General features: G+C 47.9%; 1 protein-coding gene across 1 annotated transcript in view; it reads right to left on the minus strand.

Moving 5' to 3' along the window:
- Positions 1–24,834, minus strand: part of MAN1C1 (mannosidase, alpha, class 1C, member 1) — a 207,165-nt gene that overhangs the window by 12,129 nt on the left and 170,202 nt on the right. Inside the window, exons 6-8 of the mRNA XM_006862276.1 lie at positions 20,152–20,278; positions 16,819–16,912; positions 2,942–3,057 (exon numbers count right to left, since the gene is read on the minus strand). Coding sequence (XP_006862338.1) covers positions 2,942–3,057; positions 16,819–16,912; positions 20,152–20,278 — 337 coding nt within the window. The remainder of the gene's footprint in view (positions 1–2,941; positions 3,058–16,818; positions 16,913–20,151; positions 20,279–24,834) is intronic.

Raw genomic sequence — 24,834 nt, forward strand, 5'->3', positions numbered from 1 at the left:
AGGATTAAAGGGCAGAATAGTCAGACTCTAGAGCTCAATGAGTATTCTTTCCTTTTCCTTCTGGGGAGAACCTCCATCTCAGCAGCCCTGTGAGGGATTTTGAGGTGAGCCAGGCTTTTTTGGGACCTGGCAATTGTCCTGCCTTTGGGTCAGTCATATCTGGGCTTGCATCCTGGCTCTGACACTTATAACTGTGTAATTGTGGGCCTTTCTGAGCCTCAGTTTCCTCATCTCTGAGATAGGTGTAATAATAAATATATCTACTACTCCTGTATTGAAGACGCTTTGGTAGTGTAGTGGTTACGAATCAGGTCAGCAGTTCGAAACTACCAGCTGTTCCGTGAGAGAAAGATGAGGCTTTCTGCTTCCATAAAGATTTACAGCCTCGGAAACCCTACGCAGGGTCGCTATGAGTCGGAACTGACTCCACGGCACATAACCACCACCACCACTCCTGTATTGACGGTTTCATTATCCACCATTGTATATTTATGACACAAGTAAAAACCTATCGAACTATTTTATTCATAATGATATATATCTGGTAAAAATGAATGCCAAGGTTGAGAAGAAAGTAAATTTGGCCACATGGTTAAGGTTTGTGTCAGCCCGGCTGGGCCATGATTTTCAGTGGGTTGGCAGTTAGGTAATGATGACATTATCTTCTCTGTTGTGATCTGATGTAGACATCCCCCATTTTCCCACAATGCCAAGTTTCACATAATGAGCTGATCTTTGGAACCTAATCGTGTTGATGAATGAGGAGTGGATGCATCTGCTTTTGCCACGTTTTGGGGATTAAATAAGACCAGGTACAGGGTCACTATGAGTCCACACTCATTCGACAGCACCTAACAACGACGTAGAGCTCAAAGGAGGCCTGCAATATCAGAAGTTCTTGCTGTGTTTCTTAACTGGGACACACAGGGGTGTGCCCCATGGGATCTGTCTACCCCCCATTCCCATCCCAATGGTCCATTCCTCTAGCCTGTTGTTTCCTGCCCTTGTTTCACTTTAGAATCACCATGAATGCTTTAAAGAAGTGCCAATTCTGATTGAATTAGCCGGGGGAGGCACAGGGAGATTTAAAAGCTGGGGATCTTTAGAATGCTGCTGTCTGGGCCCCAGTTCTGAGTCTCTGATGTAACTGGTCCGAGGGGGGCCTGGGCAGCAGAATTTTACAGCTCCCCAGGCAATTTTAACATGCAGAAAAGGTTGTGAACCATGGAACATTCTTCAAAGCCCCAAACTTGCCAGAGGCCCAGTCTTTACTGGGGTCAGAGAGGCTTCAGGCTCTTCACTGGGGAGATCAAATGCAAGGGAGCAAAGCCCAATTCTACCCTGTTCAATGGAGTGCTTCCATAAAACTCCCAGTTTGCTTAAATAATTCATGGCCCTTTCTATCCTTGAAGACTCAACTGCACTGTGCCCTGAGGGGAGTGAACCAGGCTGCTAGTCAGCTTTCTGTTTACTTTGCAAGGGACTGCAGAGACTGTCATTCCCAGGGGCACACACTAGCCATTGATGGAGTGCTGACCTAGGGGTCTCTTGGCACCCTGAACCCAGTTGAAGCCTGGGAGAGAGTGGGATGTAGGCTCAAGCTAATTGCTTGAGCTCCCAGTTTAAAGGGTCCATGGCTTTGAGACTTATTTTAGCGTCAAGGAAAGCATTATCCATTCCTGGCCAGATTCTGATATCAGAGAGTAGTTAGCTCACATTCCATGAACATGCAGGTTTTAAATATGATAAAGGTAAGGAAGGGAATAAGCCTGGGGAAAAGCTAGTCTAGTGACATGTCAGTTGATAGTTCACTGACACAAGGGATCCAGCCATTTCAATGACATTCTAGGAGAGGGGACAGCAAGTGCAAAGGCCCTGAGGTGGGAATGAATTTGTTGTGTCTGAGGAAGAGCAGGAAGGCTGATGATGAGAGCAGAGAGGGAAGAGTGAGGAGAGGAGCTCCCAGCAACCTGTAGGGCCTGGGTCAAGTGGGGCCTGGTGGGCAAAGAGGAAGGAAGGTAGCGAGGGGAGGGCCTTGCATTTCCCACTCACCTGGCTGTGTGTGGAGAATGGACTGGGAGGAGGAGGCAGGAGTCCAGGTTAGAAAGCAGAAAGTGGGAGCTTTGATCAAGATGGTGACAGAGTAGATCCAACCTGCTCAACTGACTTTATGGGGAAACTGAGGACTGGAGTCACAAGGTGACAATTTATGTGACCAGCACAGTACAGGGCCTAATACCTTTTCCTTAGTGGGGCTCCAAGATGTCTTTTGATGGGCTGCTGAGATTCTATACTCTCCGCTTCTGTCCTAAGTCTCAGTGTCTCCAGGTGGACTGAAGATAGACTTTGGTTCCTCATTTATCCCAAACCATGTGGGGTGAATCTCCCAGAAAGCCCAGTAGTGGTATAGGGAAGGGAAAACAGCTGGGGGGGAACTGGCTCGGGAGTGAGCTCTGAGCTGTGTGGTGCTTGGCATGTCTCTGGGACTTGGCTTCTATCCATGGAAAGAGGAGGAGCAGAGCTGGGTGTGGCACTGAGGAGCCCCCCCCCCCCCCCCCATCAGGAACATGCTACTACTGGTTCAACAGGAAGAAGGTGGCAGCCTCCTGTGGCCTGGTCTGTGAACTCAACTCAGACACCGTGGTGGGGAGGATGGAGTTTTGGGCCATGGATGCTAAACCAGACTGACTGTCACCTATGCTGAGACCTTGGACAAACTACTTCACCTCCTTGAGCTTGGGCTTTGCATCTGCAAACCAATGACATCAGCTGCCAAGAGGGTCATGAGGCAACGTGTAAAGTGACAGGCCCTGGTCCTGGTCCTGGCCAGTCTACCTGGATCATCTGGTCCCTGCTACCCCTAGCACTGCCCCTAGCACGCTGCCAAGAGAACCAGTGGCTAACGGACAACTGCCCACAAAGAAGCAAGTGGCTATCTTACCTCCAAGGCTTCGTAGTACATATTTTTAGCCTCCATATCTGTCTTGCCCGACATCAGCCAGGATTTGATCAAATATTCATAAAAACTGTCCCCGAGTCCTCCAATTGAGACGTGATCTGTGAGGGGAAAGAGGACAAGAGCGTCAACTCTATCTGACGTTGCTGCGGCGGGCGAACAAGGTGGCCCTGGTAGATGTGCGGGCGGCAGGAGGGGACATATAATCAGCAACCACTGAAACCCACAGTCCGTGACTCGGGGGTCTGCGGCTGGTGGAGGAGGAAACCGGGGTCCTGGAGCATCCTCCCCCGGAAAGTGCCTGGGCTCATCGGGTACTATAAATCATCTGCCTTCAGGAGGCTGCAGGCAGGGCTTCTGGTTATTAACTGTAAATGAGTTGCATTTCTTTAAAAAGAGAGTCTGGTGGCAGGGAGTTCAGAGATTTTTATTACACAGTGACAAACATGGTAATTAATGCTGGGCATAAAAGGCCACAGAAAGTAGGAACAAGAGTCTTAATTTAGTCGGTCAGACCCTCCAGTGCTAAGCTGCTCCGGAAAAACGGAGTTTAAATTTAGCAAATTGGGATAAACGAAGTTCAGAGGAGCAAGGAGAGAGATGAATCAGGCTGAAGATATGTGCTCTCCCCCCACCGGTCGCACCCACCCTGGGGGCCTGGGGACCAGCCTGTGGCTGCCCTGAGTGTCTCTGGGGCACGGCCTCCAGGCTGAAAGAGGACCTCTCTCCAGTGAGTGGTTACGAATCACTGTGAGGAAGAATACTCCTGACCACAGAAGTCACATGCCTTAAATATTGACAACAGGAAACACAAAGGTATTGAAGAAATATCACCAAGAACCATCTTCATTTCTCTGATGTGATTCACTTAAGCAGAGAGAGGAAGGGGGAGGGGTGGGGAATGGGAAGAGTGTTGAGAATGAGGGGCAGAGAGAGGAGAGGGGAAGAGTGGGCAAGAGAGACAATCCGGCAATGGCTACCATTTATTATCTATTGTGGGCTAGGAGAACAGGCCCTGGGGGTGGCAGTGGCTAAAATACCCAGTTGTTAACCGGAAGGTTGGTTAGTGCAAGCCACCAGCTGCTCCCCAGGAGAAAGCTGTTGCAGTCTGCTTCTACAAAGATGACAGGCAGCTTTGGGAACCCTATGGGGCCGCTCTCCTCTGACTATGAGTCAGAATTAACCAATGCCAGGGAAGTAGGTAGGTCAGAAGCTTTGCTTGATTGTTTAGAACTTCATCTTCCTGGGCACAGTAAGCACTATCAACCCCATTTCCCAGACTGGAAAAGAATGAGTCTAAATAGGCCATCCGAGGCCACCCAGAGGGTGACTGGTGAGGCCCACACATTCTGCAACTTTTTCATGGTCAATCAGAGAGTGAAAATAAAGGTGCACACAGAAAGGACACATGTAAAGAGAGAGGCGCCAAAAGGCAGACAGGAACCAGAAAGCGAGCCAAGTAGAGACAGAATCGCACAATAAACCAGTCCCTCCAGCCCTCTTGCTCCATCTGTACAAATTCTGATCCAGCAAGGGCTCAGAATGGAACACGCATTTGCAAAAAACCAGACGGTACCAGATAAAGCAGGAGCTGTGGGGAGGCATGGCTGGAGGAGTGGGGGTGGGAGGTTCAGTGGGTGATCAGCTGGATGTATGATAGTGAAGAGAGAAAAACAGGGACCAGCAGGCAGGAGGGTCTGCATGTGCCCAGCACTGTGCTAGGTACTTTGCAAGGGTGTTGAGTAAAGAAGTGTGTCTCTCATAGAGTTCCCCCCACCAGGTTCCCCAGGTGGAGGGCACAATGTGGCCAAGCGCTGGAGCAGGCATGCAATGATGCTGACAGGCTAGCTGGGTCAGCTTCTACTGCCCACAAAGAGCACAGCCTCATGGGCACCAGTGGCTAAGGCGACTATCCTCTCTACACTCATCTCCTGCCCAGCCTCCTTTCACCCCAGCCACCTTCCTAATCCTGCTCACATAGGATTGCCATGAGGCTTTAGTGACATAGGCACATGGAACAAGTGGCCTGGTGCCCATGAGGGGAAACTCTCAGTGGGAGCTCTTCTTACCACTGCTGTAACTCCAGATGTGCACTCTAAGTATCCTTGTGGGCTCCTTGAGGGGTGGCAGTGTGTAGGATTCCCTCTCCAGGCCCAGGACCTCCTTCTATAGCTGGCACACTGACACCACCCAGTCAGTGCATAACAGAACTGCGGCTCCATCGGATATAAGCACTAGACTGTGAACCACAAGGTCGGCAGTCCGAGCCCACCTTGCTCTGTGGGAGAAAGTTGAGGCTTTCTGCTCCCGCCAAAAAAGATTTGTTGTTGTTGTTAAGTGCCATCAAGTCGGGTCCGACCCATAGCGACCCTGTACAGGGTTTCCGAGGGTGTAAATCTTTACGGGAGTAGAAAGCCTCATCTTTCTCCCGCGGAGCGGCTGGTAGTTTCAAACCACTGACCTTAAGGTTTGCAGCCCGATTCGTAACCACTTCGCTACCAGAGCTCCTTAAAGCCTCAGAAACCCTATACAGGGTTTCTGAGGCTTGAGTAGAAATCAATGAGTAGAAATCAACTCCTGGGGTGGGGGTGCGGGTTCTAACAACAAACAATCCTAACCCTTACAGCTGTGGCTGTAATCCCATAATAGGCCTTCCTTTGTCATGTTAATGAGATGGAATCTGTGTAGCGTGTGTTCTAAACCTAATCATTTCTGAGTTATAAAAAGAGCAGCAGACACAGAAAAGAAAAAAAGGCAGAAATGGGAAGACAGAAGCCATGTGAAGATTGCCAAGAAGCTGATAAATGTCGGGGTTATAGAAACTGAGGCAGATACTTCCCCCAGAGACAATAAAATGCCTTCCCCTATAGTGGGAGTCCTGAATGAGCTCTGGTAGCATAGTGGTTACTTATTGGACTGCAATCCTCAAGGTCAGCAGTTCGAAACTACCAGCTGTTCCGTGGGAGAAAGATGAGGCTTTCTGCTCCTGTAAAGATTTACAGCCTCAGAAACCCTGTACAGGGTGGCTATGAGTCAGAACTGACTCCACGACACATAACAACAACAATGTGTGGTGCATCCTGGTGTGGCGCTGTGGGCTACTTCGCCAGACTGCAAAGCTGTTTGAACTGCAAGGTTGGTGGTTCAAGCTCACCAGCTGCTCCTTGGAAACTCTATACAGGGTCGCTATGGGTCAGAATCGACTTGACTCGATGACACTTAACAACAATCTGAAAATACATCTCTGTTCTTTAAAGCTGCCCACTGATGGTATTTCTGTTAGTTTTTAGGTGCCTTTGGGTTGGTTCCAACTCATAGCAGCCTCATGCACAACAGAAGGAAACTGCGTGGTCCTGCGCCGTCCTCACGGTTGTTAATGTTTGAGTCCATTGTTGCAGCCACTGTGTCAGTCCCTCTGGATGGGGGTTGTGTGCCGTGAATTATTTAATGTCTCTTCTAGTCATAGTCTCTGAAAACTCCCACCAAACAGCCTTTTCTTAATGGGTCTGGATAGAGAAGATGGGGGAAGATGCTAATACATTACATGATTCAGTTGTGAGTAATTGTTAACAGAGATAATTGTGACTGATGAATTTTTCTATCCCGCTCTGTACACAATAAACCAATTCAGAAGCAGAGTGGGGATTTCACTACCGTCACAAAGAAGAGCCACGAGTGGAGGGCATCTTTTGGACCCCAAGATTCCTGCGCATTGAACCTCCTTGACCAGGGACAGAACCCTGTGACATGGGAGGAGTTGGGGAGGAATGGCAGAGGGGCAGGAGCAGCAGAACAAAGAGCCAGGGCACCAGACAGAGTGGTGGGTTTCCCAGCCATAGGATAAAGTAAAGCTGAGCGCCTTTGGGTAGGAGGTACAACTTAAGGAATGGGTTACCTCCAAGCATTTAATTGGGGAGTGCCTTTGGGCTGAGGTTTATAGAAAGTAGACTGCCCTTGAGGAGTAAATAAATTAGCAGCCCTACTGTGGTGCTGTAGGATAAAGCACTGAATTGCTAACCACAAGGTCGGTGGTTTTAAATCCACCAGCTGCTCCTTGGAAATCTTATACAATATCCCTACGAGTTGGACCCCAATTGATGGCACTTAACAATAAAACAGCTTGGTTACATTGCTGGAGCAGGCCAAGAGAGTGAGTGTCAGAGAGAGCCTGCCCATGGACACATCAGAGGAGAGCTCGTCCTGACTGGAAGAACTTTGCTCTGAACACTTCTGACCTGTTAGATTGCCTAATCAGCCCAACTGTGTGTATGCTGTCTGAATTCTGTGTGACCATTACAATGAATTATGGGACCCAGTTGAGTAGAGAGTGCTATAGGACATTTGGTTGGTCCCATCATTTTTTGCAAGGATCTTCCTTTTTGCTGACCCTCTACTTTCCCAAACATGGGCGTTCTTTTCCTGGGACTGGTCTGTTAACAGTGGCACCAAGAAACTAAGATGGGTGGGTTCGAGCTAGGCTGAGAAGGGCCTCAAATGCTAAGCCGGGGAGTATGGTCTTCATTCTGGGACTGTGTGTGTGACGTGGTGGAGGACTACATCTTCCAAGGGTGTGCAGGAGAAGGGAGCCAGGAGTCCCATGGGTGTTTGAGATATATGCTTATCTTTGGGATATGCATATAGCCTTCCAGAGTGAAGAAAATTCTCATTCAGAGGTGCAAATTCAGTTTGTTCTCCAACGTTGGGTGACACCCTGGGAGAAGCACAGGAGTCGAAAAGGGAAGATGTGGATCTGAAAATAGCTCTGGGCAAGCCATGGTCCCCTCTGAGTCCGTTTCCTGATGTGTAAATGTAAGAAGGTGTCTGAGCCACATGCAGAGACAGGTTTTGCTGGTTCCTGACCTTGTCAACCTTCTTATCACACTTGGCAGCAGGAGGCAGGGAATCTCCTGGCAGGAAAGCAGCAGGAAGCTGAGAGAAGCTGCAGGCTGGAGCTGATGGGCATCTTTCATGCCTCTGCCACTTCCCTCTCATTGAAAAGGGTATGGATTCAGGCCATGAACAGGAAGACAAATGGCCTCAGAGGCACCTGGAGGGGTTGGTGACCCTCCTCAGCTATGCACTGAGCTCTAATGGCTCATCTGTGTCTACCTCAAGGACGAGTGGGGAGGAGCCAGAGCAGAGGCTGGGTATACAGAAGGCGGCCCTTTTCTTCCCTTTGCCTCTCAAAGCTTCAATCTCTGGCTTCAAATGGGTTAAACAGTCTGTGCCTGATCTGTCAACAGGCTTGTTCTGAGGACTTAAGGAGAGAAAATGTGCACACACTTAGCTAATGCAAGGTAGTAATGTTATCATCTACTGAAAAAATATACAGGCACCAAAACAAAACAAAAAGCTACCTACAGAACCCACAGATAGCCTGAGATGACCCTGGGTACCAGAGCAAGAAGGAGGAAAGTAGGCACCCAGACAAGCAGGGCTTATCACCTCCCTGCTGCTCTTTAGCAGGCTGTGGAATCATATTTTATTAATATGAAGCAATTTTCCTGATGTGACCGACTTTGCCCAGACCCGCATGCCCTGGTGCAGCCTGAAAAGAAAACGTTGCTTCCCGTGGGAGCTCCCCTGTAATTTGCCAAGCTAACTGTTTAGGCTGGGAAGCCACACCCGTCGCTTCTTTTTATGGGTTTTACTGCAATGTCCTCAAGCAGCTAAAGCCAGCAAAGTAGTTTATCTCTTTACCCAGTCAGGTCTTGCAATTAAAAGCAGTAACAGTTATTGAACTGTCTTTTCTTGTGGCCATAATCTGTAATTCAAACCGCCACTTGCTCCCGCACGTCGGGCTTTGGCAGTGTGTTTTGGTTAAAAATACTTTACATTTCTATAAGTGGGTTTTGCAGGAGGCCACTTGGGACTGAGATCATCATGGGGGAGGATGCCTTGGTCCTAGTTTCTGGGCCTCCTGGGCCTGTAAGATGTCAGAGGCTTGGTGCTGGGAAGAAAAGGCCCTTGCTCCAGCCCAGTGTCTCTGCTGGCCACTGTCCTTTAAGCCCTACTTGCATCATACAAATCTGACCATCTCTGGAACACAGGACCTCTATCTGTTTCCTGCAGCTTGTGACATTATGCATATACTCCCTGTGGCACTTGAACACATTTCATTCTTCTTCATGTGGCTTTCCAGAGACTTGGCGGTCATATGCCTGTCTCCACATCACCTTTTCTCAGATATACAGAGTGAGACAGGAACATTCTGGAGGCGTTTATTCTATTTTGCGTATTGTTTCAAAGAACCACTTCTTCAAGTCATGTCTGACATCTGGACTGTCTAGTATTGGCTTCCCACCACTTGGAGATGAGGAAGAAGGGTATCATTATTCACATTTCCCAGAAAACTGAGTCTTAGAGAGTTTAAGTAGTTTGACCAGTTAGTGGCAGAACCTGGATTATAGCATGGGCTTCCACCACATTGATGAATAAATTAATTAACTCAGCAGATACTTATTGCATGCTGGGTATGATCTAGACATGAGGCTATAGCAGGGCCCTGATCTAAAACAGTGTCACTCTGGCAGGGAGCCCCCTCCATGCTGCCCTGTCTCAGAGGCTGATGTGGCTGCCCCTTCAGCCAGGCCTCAGTTGGTGTGCATGCCTACCCAAGGACTCCAGGGACACCCTGAGGGTGCCAGGCTCCTCCTCTGGGCTCTGCCTCCTAGTTGGAGTGCATGTTCCCTACTTTTGTCCACTCACATGCTTTTTGGATCCCACCTTGGTGACCCGAGGACTCTCAGTGGCTTCTGGATAGTTCCCTGTGGTACAGCTGCTTTCCCTCTGCAGGCTGTGTGCTGTGCGGTCAAGTGAAGGAACTCCAGAGCGAGCACCAGTCAACCACTTGCTGTGGAGACGATGACACAGTAGAACTGTGTGCCACCGAGTTTTTGTGGCTGAGTCTTCAGAAATAGATCACCAGGGCTTTCTTCTGCTGCCCCTTTGGGTGGACTGGATTGCCAACTTTTTGGCGACTATTTGCTCCACCCAGGTATTTCAGAGCAAGCATGTTGTTGTTAAGTGCTGTCAAGTTGGTTCAGACTCACAGCAACCCTGTATGGGGTTTCTGAGGAGTGGCTGGTGAGTTTAAATCACAGACCTTGTGGCTCAAATTGACCTTATGGTGGAGTGCTTATCTTACAGCACTACACTAGGAGTCCAAAATGGTGGTGGTGGTTATGTGCCATGGAGTTTGTTCTGACTCATAGCGACCCTGTACAGGGTTTCCAAGGCTGTAAATCTTTACGGGAGCAGAAAGCCTCATCTTTCTCCCACAGAACAGCTAGTAGTTTCGAACTGCTGACCTTGAGGATAGCAGCCTGAATCGTAACCACTGCGCTACCAGAGCTCCTTAGGAGTCCAAGATACCAGGGTTTAAACCTCAGCACCACTCTCCAGATGTGTAACCTTGATTAAAGTTCTTAACCTTTCTGTTTCTAAGTTACCTCACCTGTACACTGGAGGTAATAACAGTATCTAAGGAACTCTGGTAGCATAGTGGTTACGAATCAGGCTGTGAACCGCAAGGTCAGCAGTTTGAAACTACCAGCTGCTCCGCAGGAGAAAGATGAAGCTTTCTGCTCCTGTAAAGACTTACAGCCTCGGAAACCCTGTTCAGAGTCGCTTTGGGTCAGAACTGACTCAACGGCACTTAACAACAACAACAACAACCTCAAATGATTGTTCTGGTTTAGTACTATATGATGGAGTCCTGGTGTGTAAAGGATCAGCTCTGGACTGCTAACCACAAGGTTGGTGGTTCAAACGCACCAGCTGCTCCTTGGAAACCCTATACAGGGTCACTATAAGTCAGAACTGACTCGACAACACTTACAACAACAACAATCTCAAAGGATTGTCCTGGTGTGGTGCTATAGGATAAGCACTGGTCTGCTCATCTTAAGGTTGGTAGTTCAAATCTGCCAGCCACTCCTTGGAAAGCCTATATACAGGGTTGCAGAGACAGAAGCAACTGGAAGGTACAATCATTACCTCAGGGGGTATTGTGAGAGCTAGATGACCTCACAGAAAACACTTCCCACATAAAGTGCTTAATGCTGTCCTTGTAAGGCATTGTTTTTTATCGATGCTATTCATTATTATGATTGTATTACTAGTACACCGATTCCCCAACCACTCAGTCAAGGGTGCTCCAGGGCAGAAACAAGGGCTCGCACAGTCTAGCACCATGTGTTGCCATGAGAACTGGAGGGATGGACAGCTGACCTCGGCATCCAGGCTGCGCCCTGGCTCCACCTCTTATCGCTGTGACACCTTGGGCAAATTACTATTAGTCTCAATTTCTTTACCTAAAAGGTAGAACTCAGGACCATAGTCTCGGGGGACCAAGGCCAATTGGAATAACATAGTCCACAATAACAATGTCCTACACTTGACTCTGGTGAGTAGAGACTGGGATCTTAAAAGCTTGTGAGTAACTGTCTCAGGTGCAATTCGACGCTCCCTGTCTGGAGCAAAGAAAATTGGAGATGCATGAAAATGATTAGCCCAGTGGACTCCCTGAGATCAGAAGAACTAGATGGTGCCCAGTTACCAAAACAATGGCTCTGAAAGGGACTCTATTAGAAGGTCCTGGATAGAGTGGTAGGAAAATGTGGAACAAAACTTAAAGTCACAAAAAAGACCAAGCTTATTGGTTGGATGGAGCTTGGTAGAAACTGCTAGTCTATGGCCCTCAGTTACCTTTCAGGTCGGAAAATGAACTTGCTCCTGCGGATTAGTTTTCAGTCAATCAATGTTGTTGCTGTTAAGTACTGTTGAGTTGCTTCTGACTCACAGAGACTCTGTATAGGGTTTCTGAGGAGCGGCTGGTGAGTTTGAATCGCTGACCTTGTGGTTCAAACCGACCTTGCAGTTGAATGCTTATCCTATAGGACCACATCAGGACTCCCAGTCAAACATACGCAGGTCTATAAGGGGGAGTCCTGGTGTGGTGCTGTGGGTTAATGTGCTGGACTGCAAGGTCAGTTTGGACCAGAAGGTCAGCAGTTCCAGCTCACCAGCCACTCCTCAGAAACCCTATACAGGGTCGTTATGAGTCAGCGCCGACTCGACAGCACTTAACAACAACAACAACATAAGGTGAATATTAACAGTACGGAGGCGGCACATACTCCTTAGAATAATCAACCGTTTGAGACCAAAAGAGCAGCATTTACCCAAGGACAAAGTTCAGAAGGGTTAGGATAGGAGGAGGACTGGAAATGGGAAACACAGGAGGAAGTGAGATGAGTGATGTTACATTGTGGGGACTGTAATCAATGGCATGACACAAAATGGGTCTGAATGGTTGAATGGGAAACTGTCTTGCTCTCTTTTCTTTCACCCAATTCACAATACAAAGGGCAATACATACATATAAAAGGGGGGACTCACACCCCTACCTTCACCTCACAGGGTGGTCTGGGTGCTAAGAGTCACATTGCCAGCCCTGGGGATGCAGGTTTATCTGTACACAGCCCAGTGACAGCAGTCAGATGCAGCAAAAGTGGCCTTGGATCCTCCTAACTTCCCCTTAGAGGGGAACAAGTGTGTGAAACATTACATGCTGTTTTCAAGAGTCTCAAAGAAGTTGTAGGCAGCAGCTCTGAGGGCAGACTGGTGCCCCCTTTCCCCACTGCCCCATTGCACCTCCTGTGCTTGCAAACCTCAGAACTGGGCATCAGCATCACAAGGGGAGTTTGCTAAAAATGAGAACCCCATCTCACTGTTCTGGACTCCTGATGTGGAGCTATAGGACCAGTAATGGACTGCTAAGCCAAGGTTGGTGGTTCAAATACACCAGCTGCTCCTTAGAAACCCTATACGGAGTCGCTATGAGTCAGAGCTGACTCGACATCACACAACCACATTCCCCTATCCCAGCTCCAAGATTCTGACTCAAAGGATCTAGGGAGGGGCTGGGGGTGGCCTATGCTTTGACTTGAATCCCTGGGATACATGTCTAGGTGTATCAGCTCCACTCAGGCCCTTCTCAGGACTCTGCGTACTTCTGGGCTCCACACACACACACACACACACATACACACACACAGAGAGAGAGAGAGAGAGAGAGTCCCCTGGTGACTGCATGAATGCACAAACAAACGAATGACATTTGGAACAGCAGGAGCCCCTGCCTCTGCCGGAGAATCTGGCTCCCCTTTTGGAGCCTCACGTATCCCGGACACTCTGATCGTCATACACCATCTGCTGTGGACCACACAGGCCAGATGCAGCAGACCCATGAGGACAATCTACTCCAGTTCAAGAGTCCCGCAGGCCCCAGCTCTGCGCAGTGATGCCAGGGGCAAAACAGAGCAGTCTTGTTGCCTAACCCTGTTTGTTGGTCACGGTGGCCTGCTAGGCATCAGCTCAGCCACAGAACAACCAGGACAGCATCCCTGCCATTGCCACTTGAGCAAGCACGGTGGCCATTTAAGCTGTGAAATGGGAGCACTCTTATCCCCATTTTGCAGGAGAGAAAATCAAGGCTCAAAGAGATGAAGTGAATTCCCCAAGAGCACGTGGTAATTTAGGCTAAAGTCTATGTTGTCCCTGAGCCCTTGCTTCTGCCACAAACAGAACCTGAGGTGGGGGAAAAGGGTTGTTAGGTACTGTCGAGTTGGTTCTGACTCACAGTGATACTATGCACAACAGAACACTGCCTGATCCTGTGCTATTCTTACAACTATTATGGTTGAGCCCATTGTGGCTGATACGGTGTCAATCCATTGTGTTGGAGGTCTTTCTCTTTGTCGATGACCTAGTCTTTGTGTGGTGCTTTAGGATAAGTACCGGACTGCTAACTACAAAGTCAAACCCACCACTCCTCTGAAATCCTTTACAGGGTCACTATGAGTCAGAACTGACTGGATTGTAAATAACAGCAACTCTTTACCAAGCATGATGTCCTTCTCTAGGAACCAGTCTCTCTTGAAAACATGACCAAAGTAGGAGAGACAAAGCCTTGCTATCCTTCCCTTTAAGGAGCATTCTGGCTGTACTTCTTCAACACAAATTTGTTTGATCTTCTGGAAGCCCATAGTATTTTTAATATTTTCCAACACCATAATTCAAATGCATCGATTCTTCTCTGGTCTTCTTTATTCATTGTACAACTTTCACATGGATTTGAGGCTATTGAAAATACCATGGCGTGGGTCGGACACACCTTAGTTCTCAAACGGATAGGTTTGCACTAAATACTTTAAAGAGGTCTTTTGCAGTATTTGCCTAATGTAATATGTCCTATGGTTTTGGGACTGCTGCTCCCATGAGTGTTGATTGTGGATCCAGGCAAATGAAATCTTTGACAACTTCAACTGTTCTTCATTTATCACAATGTTATTTATTGGTCCAATTGTGAGGATTTTGTTTTCTTTACATTGAGGTGCAATCCACACTTAATCTTTATCAGTAAGTATTTTACTGATACAATCCATACTTTGATCTTTATCAGTAAGTATTTTAAGTCCTCTTCACTTCCAGCAAGCAAATTTGTATCATCTGCATATTGCAGGTTGCTAATGAGTTGTCCTCCAATCTGGATGCCACGTTCTTCTTCATATAGTTCAGCTTCACAGATTATTTGCTCAGAATACAGATTAAGTAAATATGTTGAAAGGATACACCCTGGTGCACATCTTTCCTGATTTTAAATGACGCAGTGTCCCTTGTTCTGTTCTAATGACTGCTCTTGGTCATGTACAGGTGCCTCAAGAACACAATTAAGTGTTATGGAATACTCATTCTTTACATGGAACTGTGCTCCATAGGGTTTGCAATGGCTAATTTTTTCAAAGTAGACTGCCAGACCTCTCTTCCAAGATGCCTCTGGGAACACTTGAACCTCCAACCTTTCTGATAGCAGCTGAGTGCGTTAACATTTATACTACCCATGGCTCCTAGTTTAAGATATTAGGAGTGAATGCTAAATCAGTAATATTATATGCAGGATTCCTAGTGGCACAATAGTTAAGTGCTTAATTGCTACCCAAAAGGTAGCCTATATCAGTTAATCTGCAGGAGACAGACGTGGCAGTCTGCCTCTGTAAAATTTAGTCTCAGAAAACTTACAGGGCAGTTCTAGTCTTTACTATAGGATCACTATGCGTCAGAATTGACTCCGTGGTTATGAGTCAATATATCACATACAAGTAAAATTATGCTGAAGATTGCATCAGTGCATGAACAGGGATCTGCTGAAGGTCAAGCAAGATTCAGAAAAGGATATGGAGCAGGGATACTGTTACTGGTGTCAAGTGGATCTGGGCTAAAAGAAGAGAATACCAGAAAGATATTTAATTGACTACACAAAGGCATTTGACCTTGTGAATCATCATAAACTATGAATAACATTGCAAAGAATGGGTTTTCCAGAACACTTAACTGTGCTCCTGTAGACCCTGTAAATAAACCCAGAGGCAATCATTTGAACAAAGCAGCAGGACAGACCTGCATCAAGACTGTACTCTTTCACCAAATTTATTCACTCTGTCTACTGAGCAAATTAACTTAAGAAGTTGGACTATATTAAGAAGAACGTGGCACCAAAATTGGAGGAAGACTCATTAACAGCCTGCAGTGTGCAGATGAGACAACCTTGCTTGATGCAAATGAAGAGGATTTGAAGCACTTACTGATGAAGGTCAAAGACTACAGCCTTCATTATGAATTATATCTCGGCATAAAGAAAACAAAAATCCTCACAACCACACTAATAAGCAACATCACAGTTAACAGAGAAAAGACTGACGTTATCAAGAATTTCCTTTTACTTGGATCCACAATCAACACTCATGGAAGCTGCAGTCAAGAAATCCAATGATGTTGCATTGAGTAAATTTGTAAGAGACATCTTTAGAGTCTTAAAAAGGAAATATGTCATTTTGAGAAATAAGGTGAACCTGACCCAAGTCATAAGGTGAACCTGACCCAAGTATTTTAAATTGCCTCATATTCATGTGACATCTGGACAATGGGTAAAGAAGACTGAAGAAAAACTGATGTCTTTGAACTATGGTGTTGGCAAAGAATATTGAATCTATCACGGACTGCCAGAAGAATGAAGAAATCTGTCTTGGAAGAAGTATAGCTAGAATGCTTCTTAGGAGCAAGGATGGTGAGTCTTTGTCTCATTCACTTTGGACATGTTATCATGAGGGACCATGCTTGGTAAAGTAGAGGGTCAGTGGAAATGAGGAAGACCCTCAACGAGATGGACTAACACAGTGACAACAAAAATGGGCTCAAGCATAGAAACAATTGGGAGGCTGGTGCAGGACTGGGCAGTGTTGTGTTCTGTTGTGCCCAGGGTCACTATGAATTGGAACTGAGTTCACAGCATCTAGGTACAACAGCACTGAATCACTTCTGACTCATGGAGACCCTAGGTGAGTTGGAGTAGAACTGTGTTCTAGGGCGCCTGCAGTGGTTTGTTTTTCTGAAGCAGACTGCCAGACTTTTGTCTTCCAAGGGGTCTCTGGTTGGATTTGAACCTCCAACCTTCCAGTTAGTAGCTGAATGTAGTGTTCAGACCCCCCAGCGACACCTACTTTAAGATACCACGGGGGAATTCATGGATTGTATATTCTGATAGCTAAGTCCTTTGAAAAAGAAAACAACAACAAACACCACAAAAAACAAAATTAAGTTTGGAAGTGGGGGGACCACATCAGAGGCTGGGAAAGATTACGTGTAGACAAGTCTATTCTGGAACATTCCCAGAGGTTTAGGTGATAATGCAGGTGGCTTCAGTGGGCACCACAGGAATTGAAGGCTGGGGCCTCAGCAGGCACTGGGGAGATGTAGCCTGCATGGTGACAGGTTGGTGAGGGCAGCCAGCGTATACTCACGTTGTACCCAGTTTCCGCTCACTGGGCTGAGGAAGTTGGGGTAGAGGCCAAAGGGCTTCTCAATCTTCCTGAGGACCTTTCGGATGTTCCTGACCTGCCGAGAGATGGACACCAGGCGCCCCTTCACTGACCCAGTCCCAGCCCACCAGGAACAGCTGCTTTAGACTCCCTGAGAGAATCATTTCCCGCCAGGCAGGAATGAGCAGCAGCCTCTGTTCTGGGGGTGGAGAGGCAGCTTTGACCTTGGTGCCCACCTGCAGGACGCATAGCACCTCCCCACTGACGGCGCAATCCCCATGGGGGCCCACTGTTTGCCAAACTCTGCCCCCACCCTCACCTCACCCTTTTCTCATCACAGATCACTGGATGGATCCTATTGGCTGGGGGTGGGTGGGTATTGGTTCATATAAGTGAAAGTCATTCAATTACAAGCAGTAAGGTAAAATTGCCTTTTTAATCGGTCCCAAATGGTCAAATACTGGCAATTCAAGCTTTGCTGTTCTGCACCATGAGTCGATGTTGATTCATAGAGACTGTGTATAACAGGAGAACTGCCCCACAGGATTTCCTAGGCTGCAGTCTTTACGGGGAATCCTGGTGTGATACTGTCAGATAAGCACTGGATTGTTAACCACGAGGGCGGCAGTTTAAACCCACCAGTCACTCTTTGGAAACCCTATACAGTGTTGCTATGAGTTGGAACCGACTCAACAGCACTTAACAACAACAAGAACAACAAAGCATTATGGGAGCAGATGGCCAGGTTTTTTCACCTAGTAATCAGTCATTTAATCTGATGCCGTAGGAACCATTTGGAGGAAAGATTTAGGATCCTGAACACCTTCATGCCTTACCAAGCATCTGATGGTCTTAATAATACTGTTAACAACAACAGTAATAGCTGTTAACTCTTATCTCACAGTTCCTTAGAGGAGACCCTTTATATACAGTATCTTCAACCCTCATTACAACCTATAAGATGTTATCATGTCAGATGAGACACCGGAATGTCACACAGGTTCACGGTCACCTGGTTGACCAGTGGCAGGGTTGTCTGAGCATGCTCTCTATACCACTTGGAGCTGCCCAGCTTTGTCCCGGAACAGGGTGGAAACCCCACAGCAACATGCAGCCAGAAGCTGCCCTGGTCAGAGCAAGGAGAGGTTGGACTGGCAACCTTTGGGGCATTAAAGGACAGACAACACCTCCACAGCCTTTATTATCTGCAGGTCTCTGCTCTCTGGTGGTACATGAACTCCCCCAGCACAGAATCCAATGGGGGTGGGGAGAAGGGAGAGCTGCCTTTCAACTGTCAGCACTTTCTGTCCAGGGGCCAGCACTTTGCTTTGCTACTTCCGATTGCGTATCCATTTATGTTAACAGAGTCCATTATGGGGGACGGGGAATGTGTTTGTACCTGAGTTATTCTCCACTGTCCTGGTGGTGAGCAGTGAAGCAGGTTAAATGAGCTCCCCCAGAGGGTGCAGGAGCCTGGAGAATTTGGACCAATTTGTTGACTGCCAATAATCGCCTCTGTGGGAAGCAGGATTGGGGAATGAAAATAGCTGGAGAATGTAAATGTAGAGAGGGAGAGGCAGAGGGGTGGATGGACTCCCAGGAAGCCTTGCTGTGACAAGGCTGAACACCCTGTTCTAATCTGGACTCAAGAGCAGGGACTTCAGAGCTATCAAGTGCTGGGTTTGAAACCCGGCTTAGCAATCACCAGCTGGATGACCCAGGGCAAGTTATGGGACCTCCATGAGCCTTAGTTTTCCCTCTGTAACATGGAGTAACAGGAAGACCACCTCATAGGGCTGTTGGGAGTTTTTACAGATACTGTAAGGTGGCCAGCATATAGTAGGTATGGAGTCAACAGTAACTATTATTTCCCAACTAGAGTGAGTTCCTCCTCCCACCCCATTCTGAGCTGCTCAGAATCTTCTTGGAGGAGCCTGGCTCAAGAGCACTGGAAGCAGGTAGGCTAGGGGATGGGAAAAACCCCACTGCTTTCACGAACTCACAGTGACCCTATAAAACAAAGCAGAAACCTAGGTTTCCGAAACTGTAAATATTTACGGGTGCAGATTGCCTTCTCTTTCTCCATCAGAGCACCTGGTGGGCTCAGACTCTTGGCCTTGAGGTTAGCATCCCAGCTGGGCCACCAGGGCTCCTTTGAAGTGGGGAAGGGGTCAGAAAACAAGACCCACTGGAGGTAGAATGAGCTGTTTTCCATGAGCTTTTGAGGAGGGGTGTCTCAGGGAGGCAGGGTCCCCTCAATATGAGGAAAAGGTCCAGCAGTATGATGGACAGACTGAGGGTGGAAGTGAGCTCCACGTCAGAGGGAGTGATCTAGAAGAACACTCGGGTGTATTCCTACACTGGGTACACAGAATAGCCTTAAACCCAGAGTCAAAAAGCACTTGGATCCTTATTAGAAATGCAGAGTCCCAGGACTGTGAATTTCTGGACCCAGAGAGCTGTTTTTTAACAGGTGTGCCAGACAATGCTTGGTGCTGACCTGGAGAGTGGGAGCCACTGGACAGAGGTGGGAACCCATGATCTCCCAGCTCCCTTCACATTCTAAGAGGCTGACATTCTGGGGAGTGGGGGCCTCAAAAATGTCCTTCTTGTAGGGGTCTGAAGGGCAGGACTCGGGATAACGCTGATGGAGCCAGAGTGCTCCTTTGCTGTTTGATGTGCAACCATCCCTTCTTTGGCTTAGGGGTAGACCTAAAGAGACAATTCTGGACAATGGGGACTGCCACCGGCTGCCAGGCTGAGGATAGTTTACAGAGAGGCCAGGTCCAGGAAGACGTCAGGCCTGGCTCCGTCTCTCACCACCACTGTGGCCTCTAGGCAGCAACCCCCCCACCCAACAGTCACGTGAGGAGGAACCACTCCATCTATGTTTGATGGGGAGAGTTTCCATGCAGCCTGTCAACAGCATGAGCTAGAGTGGCATCTGGGAGGAACAGAAAGCAGATTGCACATGAAAAGTGAAATGTCCCTAGAAAGGGAATTTTTTTGCACAGGGTAGCCAATTCCTGCCAATGTGCGATGGTGTCTAGAGTTCGGTTGTTCCATTTTCTTCGGATTTCACACATGTGTGGTTGATACTGAGCTGACACATTATCAGTGAGAAACTTCTCCCTGACAGAACTATCTCTTCCCTGCCTTCACAGACTCCTGATGACCCCCATGCCCAGCTCCCTGGCACCTGACATTAGGGAAGATGCCCTGCAATGATTATTTACTGTAGTATTCGAGAATGGGGGCTCCTGGGCTCCCCATCTGCCTGTTGAGGAGAGAGAGGAAACTGCCGGGGAGACTTGCCTTTTCGGCGAAGACCTGGTTGCCAGAGAGCTCAGTGAGGTGTAAGAACTCCAAATGCAGGGATCCAAACTCTGCCAGGATGCTGCTGCTCCCTGCTGTGGCCCAGCCCCAGCTTCCGTTGGAGCCGCTGCAAAGACAGAAACAGCCCCAGTCAGCCCCTGCTGGCCTGGCTCCCGCTGGCTTTGCTCAGTAGAAGAGCACCTGCTGTAAAACCATACAATGTCAGGTGATCCTCCCTGTGGGGAGTAACAGTGATAGCCCCATTTTCCTGATGAGGAAACTGAGACTGCTGAAGGCTTGTCTGACCTGCAATGGTCTTTGTACCATCAGGCGGCCCCTGTTAAGCTTGGGGGCTCAAGAAGGGCAGTAGCAGAGCAGCCTTGCTCATCAAGAACTGGCAACAAATGAGGCCCGATTTTCAGGTGAATTGGGAACATTGTCAGGGACCAGGAAACCCCCACAGAATACACAAGACATGCTCCACTGAAGGCCTTGATTGCTCCCATCAGAGGTACACGGGGCTGTGGCTCAGGTTCCAGTGGAGGCAGGTCACAACGCAGAAAGCACCTGGGATAGGGGCCTTGTCTGGTCCTGCCCTCTCCCTACAGCTGTCAATGCCGACCAGGGATGCAACAAGTCTCTAAATGTGACCCTTATGGAACTTACACCTGATGGTCAGCAGCCCTAGTGTAACCCAGGTAGCCTGGGCTAGGGGCGAAAGAGGCAGAGGCCCTGGGACCAGAGGTGTTCTCACCCATTAACTATGGGCTTCCCCCAAATACCTGAGATACAGCAGTGGGTCTGGTCAATAAGGCCTGTAGACTGGCTTTGGAAGACTTCCATTTACCGGGAGCTATCGCTGCAGGTGTCCTGGTGTGGCGCTGTGGGTTAATGCGCCAGACTGCAAAGCAGTTTGAACTGCAAGGTCAGCGGTTCAAGCTCACCAGCTGCTCCTTGGAAACCCTGTATAGGGTCGCTATGGGTCAGAATTGACTCGATGGCACTTAACAACAACAACACATCTCTGCAGAATAATGCACTGGACCACAAGGTTGGCAGTGGTTCAAACCCACCAACGGCTCCTCAGAAAGTCTATACAGGGTCATATGGGTTGGAACCGACTCAATGGCACTAAATAACAAATTCAGGAAAATCGAGGTATAGACCTTGTGAGACACCTGTGGAGTTCATGTAAGTGGAGTGAGGAGGGTGGGGTTCAGGAGAGGGGAGCAAAGCTGGCTCTCATGCCAGAGCGTGTTCAAACCACAGCACAGCACGTCCCTCTCTTTCATTTCCTATTTGATCTTTGAACCAGCCTCCCTGTGAACCAGAGCTTCAAACAGGTTCACTCCTGGTCTATCCTCTGGCTGAGAATTTGCACTTTCACCCCACATATACCAAATCAGAACCTACTTTAGGTGATGGTGATTCTTATATATGGCAAGAGGCTCAGGGAGGAGCACGCTTTGTTCATCATCACAGAGCTGGTTCATGGTGCAGGTAGGGTCATCTGGATCCCAGAGGTCTGGTAGTTCTCCGCCATAGACCCTCCACCATTCACCTGGAGGGAGGGAGAACTCTCCCCTCTCTGTCCCTCCTCCCACAGGCCAAGGAGTCCCCTCTCCAGCCTGAGGTTGCAGTGGGAGTGCAGGCACCCACAGAGACTTTCCTGAATAATTAATACTTTCTGTCCTCCTGGGGAAGTTTAAGGTTAAAAAACAAAAACCTCATCCCAGCCATCTTGCTTTTTGTTCTCACTTCCCCGCTCCCTGCAAGGCCTTTCCTTCCTCTCTCCTGCCCACACCTTCCCCACTGGGCTTCCTGTAGTGTAGCTGCCTGGGGCGGGGCAGGTGGTGTGGGGCATCAGCCCTCTCTCTGACTGGCTCCCAGCTGTGTTGTTTATTAGGCAGTTAGTTAGCAGTTTCCTCCTCTGTTAGGACAATAGTGCCCGCAAGTCCTAGCACTACTATCAATATATATCAAAAGTAGAATTATTGTCCTTCTTATCATTATGAATTATGTAAATGTAAAGCTGACGTCCTGTCCGTGGTACAGAGGCCAAAGTGCTCGACCATCCACTGAAAGGTCAATGGTTTAAACCCACCAGCTGCCCTGCAGGAGAAAGACATGGCAGTCTGCTTCCGTAAAGATTTCTAGCCTTGGAAACCCTATGGGGCAGTCCTACTCTGACCAACAGCGTTGCTATGAGTGGGAATCCAGTCAAGGTCAGTGGGTTTTTTAAAAAAAGACTTTTGACTATGCTTCAGTATGTAACTGCTGTTATTAAATTCCTGATCTTTACCAAGCATTTTACCTTCACGCCCAACTTGATCCATACTTCATCGGTGAGATACACAGGCTCAGAGATGGGGAGACATTATTCCAAGATCACACTGAGAAGTGATAGAGTTGGTGTAGCTGAAGTCCAAACCCTAGGTTCTCTTACTGTGCCTGCTGGCACCTGTCCCCAAGTGCATTTGCATCAGTGGGCAAATGAGCAACTCTGACCCTGACTCCAACTCAGTGCGCCTTAGAAGCCTTTAAGTGGGCTCAAGCGTAGCAACGACTGTGAGGTTGGTGCAGGACCACGCAGTGTTTCCTTCTGTTGTGCATAAGGTCGCTATGACTTGGTACAGATTTCAGGACTCGAAGGTACTTAATAACAATAACTGGTACTCTCCCCCTGCTCCCCTCCCCAAACCTGGCCACACACTCAGGATGTGTATGGCATAGTCTTTAACTTTATGGCTATGTGATCTTGGGCAAGTTACCTGACCTCTCTGGGCCTCCATTTCTTCACCAGCTAAATGGAGCCCCCAATGTACCTGCCTTCTATAGTTGTGAGGTTGGAAGAGAGATTCCAGAAAGGAACACATGAAATGTGTTTGTTTGTGAATGTGTGAGTGTGTGTGACAAAGGTGAACTTGTGGTTTGTGTGAGTGGCAGCAGAGTGGCAGCAGGACATTGCTAATAGTTTTTGTTTTGTCCATTTTGGTGGTAAAGAATATATATTATAAAACATTTACCAATTCAATACTATTTACATGTACAATTCAGTGACGTTGTATTCGTCATGTTGTACGCCCAACACCACAGTTATTTTCCAAATGACTCTACCACCATTACCTCCAGGAACTCGGTGCCACTAAGCACCTCTTCCCTAGTGAACTTTGTTGTTGTTGTTGTTGTTAGGTGCTGTTGAGTTAGTGCTGACTCATAGCGACCCTACACACAACAGAAGGAAACCCTACCTGGTCCTGCGCCATCCTGACAATCATTGTTACACTTGAGCCCATTGCTGCTGCCACTGTGCCAATCCATCTTGTTGGGCATCTTCCTCTTTCTTGCCGACCCTCCACTCTGTTGTTGTTAAGTGACGTCAAGTCATTTCCTACTCATAGTGACTCTGTATAGGGTTTCCAAGGAGCAACTGGTGGGTTTGAATCACCGACCTTGTGACTCAAACTGACCTTGCAGTACGGCACACTAGGACTCCACTTTACCAAGCATGACTAGGACTCCACTTTACCAAGCATGACTAGGACTCCACTTTACCAGTCTTTTCTAGGGACTGGTCCCTCCTGATAACATATCCAAACTATGAGAGACAAAGTCTCACCATCCTGGCTTCTAAGGAGCGTTCTGGCTGTACTTCCTCCAACACAAATTTGTTTGATCTTCTGGAAGTCCATGGTTCAGTATTATGGAGCTGATGGTGTTCCACTGCTATTCATAAGATTTTCAGTGGGTCATCATTCAGAAGTGGCCTGTTTCTCCTTCTCCTAGTCTTTCTTATTCTGGAAGCTCAGTTGAAGCCTGTCCACTATGGGTGACCCTGCTGGTGTTTAAAATACCAATGCATAGCAACATGCAAACCACCATAGTACAACAAACTGACAGATGAGTGGTGGTTTCTATATTTGCCTAGTTATTTAAGTGGAAACGTATAATATTTGTCCTTTTATGCCTGACTTACTTTAGTCATCATCATGCTTTCAGGGTTCACTCATGTTATAGCATGTGTCAGGACTTCATTACTGTTGATGGCTGAGTGCTATTCCTCTGTGTGCACATATTACATGGGATTTATTCATTTATTTACTGACGGCCGTTTAGGCCTTTTGGCTATTGTGAATGGTGCTGTGATGAATATTGGTGTGCACGAATCTGTCTGTGTTTCTATTTTCACTTCTTTCAGGTCTATACTTAGATCCTATGGAAAGTCTATGTTTAACTTTTTGAGCAATTACCAAACCATTTTCCATTTTGCATTTCTACCAGCAATGGGTGAGGTTAATGAGACTGTGTGAGAGTGAGGGAGACTGAGCCTTGGCCTGGCTACTGTCCCTCTCCCAGGTAGTCCAGTGGTCCCTACAGGTCCCAGCCTCCCAGGTACAGACCCCACAACACAGCTCCTCATCAGAGAGGCAGCTCACATGCATCTGGGGACCACCTCCCTCCCTAGGGCAGGGGCCCATGCTGCTGGGGGGTCTCACGGAGCTTCCAGCAGCAAGCCCTCTCACATGGCAATGTCAGAGCCCAGCAGGACATACAAGAGAGCTTGAGAAAGTCCACAGACAAATTCCATTATGGCATAATTCCATTTTTCCACAAACTTTTTGAAGCCCCCTTGGGTACATCCCTGGTATGTTCCTGGTGGAACAGGCAGGCATTGTTAGCAAC

The sequence above is a fragment of the Chrysochloris asiatica genome, unplaced genomic scaffold, assembly GCF_000296735.1.
Source record: "Chrysochloris asiatica unplaced genomic scaffold, ChrAsi1.0 scaffold00047, whole genome shotgun sequence".
NCBI classification, from domain to species: domain Eukaryota; kingdom Metazoa; phylum Chordata; class Mammalia; order Afrosoricida; family Chrysochloridae; genus Chrysochloris; species Chrysochloris asiatica.